Source organism: Perkinsus marinus (assembly GCF_000006405.1).
Source record: "Perkinsus marinus ATCC 50983 genomic scaffold scf_1104296939202, whole genome shotgun sequence".
NCBI lineage: Eukaryota > Perkinsozoa > Perkinsida > Perkinsidae > Perkinsus > Perkinsus marinus.
Genome location: NW_003213258.1, coordinates 2,139 through 4,004, shown reverse-complemented (window position 1 = coordinate 4,004; position 1,866 = coordinate 2,139). Strand labels below are relative to the sequence as shown.

General features: G+C 39.1%; 1 protein-coding gene across 1 annotated transcript in view; it reads left to right on the top strand.

Annotated features, from left to right (window-relative positions):
- Window positions 1–925: 925 nt before the first annotated feature.
- Window positions 926–1,866, top strand: part of Pmar_PMAR021340 (hypothetical protein) — a gene marked incomplete at both ends in the record, with an annotated part of 1,316 nt that continues 375 nt past the window's right edge. Inside the window, 3 exons of the mRNA XM_002782525.1 lie at window positions 926–974; window positions 1,621–1,704; window positions 1,756–1,808. Of these exons, the coding sequence (XP_002782571.1) occupies window positions 926–974; window positions 1,621–1,704; window positions 1,756–1,808 (186 nt within the window). The remainder of the gene's footprint in view (window positions 975–1,620; window positions 1,705–1,755; window positions 1,809–1,866) is intronic.

The following is a 1,866-nucleotide window of genomic DNA, read 5'->3' as shown; positions in this document are numbered from 1 at the left end:
TCCGTCATCACTCCCATCGACCAACTTGCGTTCACCAGTGACTCGGATCAAGAGGATCCGCTCAAGACTCTTATTCGTTAAAGGACTACTCTTGGCCGCTGTAGTGGACTACCGACCTGCATTCCATCTTGCACGGAGATATGTGACGGTCTCGTGAAGATGATGATGAAGGGATATGATCGGCCCTTAGCATTAGTGATCATCCTACATACTGTTGCATTCTCCTCAGTGATTCACCTGCCCACTCGGGTTTTGGAGCAAGTCCGTCATCATCACTCCCATCGACCAACTTGCGTTCATAGGCTAGGCTAGTGGTATTGGTGACGACTGATGACAGGTTCACAGCAGAAAGGAATCAACAAAGTATGATAATGATCAGCTATGGTACACACCAGTGACTCGGATCAAGAGGACTAATCTTGTTGAAGTTTCAGCTCAAGGCTCTTATTCGTTGACGAGAAACACAAGTTTTTTGAATTTCCCAAGAAAAAAATACGCTCCTTAGTGTTCAGTCAGAGCCTCCAACCTAATACGTTATATTATCTATCGATCATTCCATGTTCAATGCTAAATCATGGGTTTGTGAAAAATATTTTTTTCTCATTTCAGTGGTTGTTAAATGCCAGGGGATTCATCATCATCGAAGGAGGTACCGTCTGAGGGGCCCGACGGAGAAGAGGGGGAGGGTGAAAGAATTGAGAAAGAAATATTATCACAAATCGACAAAGCCAGACGGAAAAAGAGTAATAAAAATTGGGCTTTATATGGATTCCTCAATGGTTGGCGTTTTACCGTGGAGTGTCACCACCCTAGTGATATGAAAATATATTTCACACCGCGAATATCGCGTTTTTCACGGAGTTTTACGTCATTAAACAGGGCGTGAAACATTTATATACGTTTTTTGAGGGAAAATACATTTTATATGGTCCTAACCCGGCAAACACAGGTTGCGCAAGGAATACTGATGGTATGTGATTTTAGTGACAATTCTGGAAATGGGATGAGGAATAGAAGTGAGAAATTATTGGTAAAAATAAATGATTCTATTTTTACTAGGAATTATAAAACTAATAAAAAATGTAGTGTATAAACTCCACGTATATATGTGAGTATATATGTGAAAATGAAATATATTCGCATTTTAGAGAACTGAATTAGTAACTTACTAATAGTAAGAGCTATTCCTGTGATGAATCATTCATTCCATACCATCATATGATCAAGTTATATAATGGAGTTTCACCACCCGTTTTACGTGAAGTGGCGTCGTAAAACTCGTCGTGAAAAACGCGATATTCGCGGCCTGTAGTAGTCGTGAAATACGTTTTTCATATCACTAGGGTGATGGAACTCTAATATATCAAAACACTAATTGATATACGTTAACGCAATAAACTGGTATTATATTTTTACTCTGAAGATTAACCTATCTCTAATATATTTGTGGCTATAGTATTGTTTATCGTTATGATATGGATAATAATAGAGTTTCACGACCACCCGTTTTACGTGAAGTGGCGTGATACTCTGTGAAAAACGCGATTTTATTCGCGGTGATATGCAGTGAAATAAGTTTCTCACTAGTGTTTTTCATATCACATGATGATTTCTCTTTAGATGTTAAGAATTGGGAAGATGATACGGAAGATGAATACGAACAAGAATATATCGCCTCTTTGAAAAACGAGGGCAAACAGAAAAGTGATGTTGGGCATTTATTATTAGTGAGTTGGCATATCAAAAGGCATTCAGGTTATATAGGGGCTGCTACTGGTGGAGTTGCTGCAGCAGTGGGGACATTTGTGGTAATATTAGAGGGGGGTCTACATACCGCACTTGGCTGAAATTGGCTATAATAGTTGT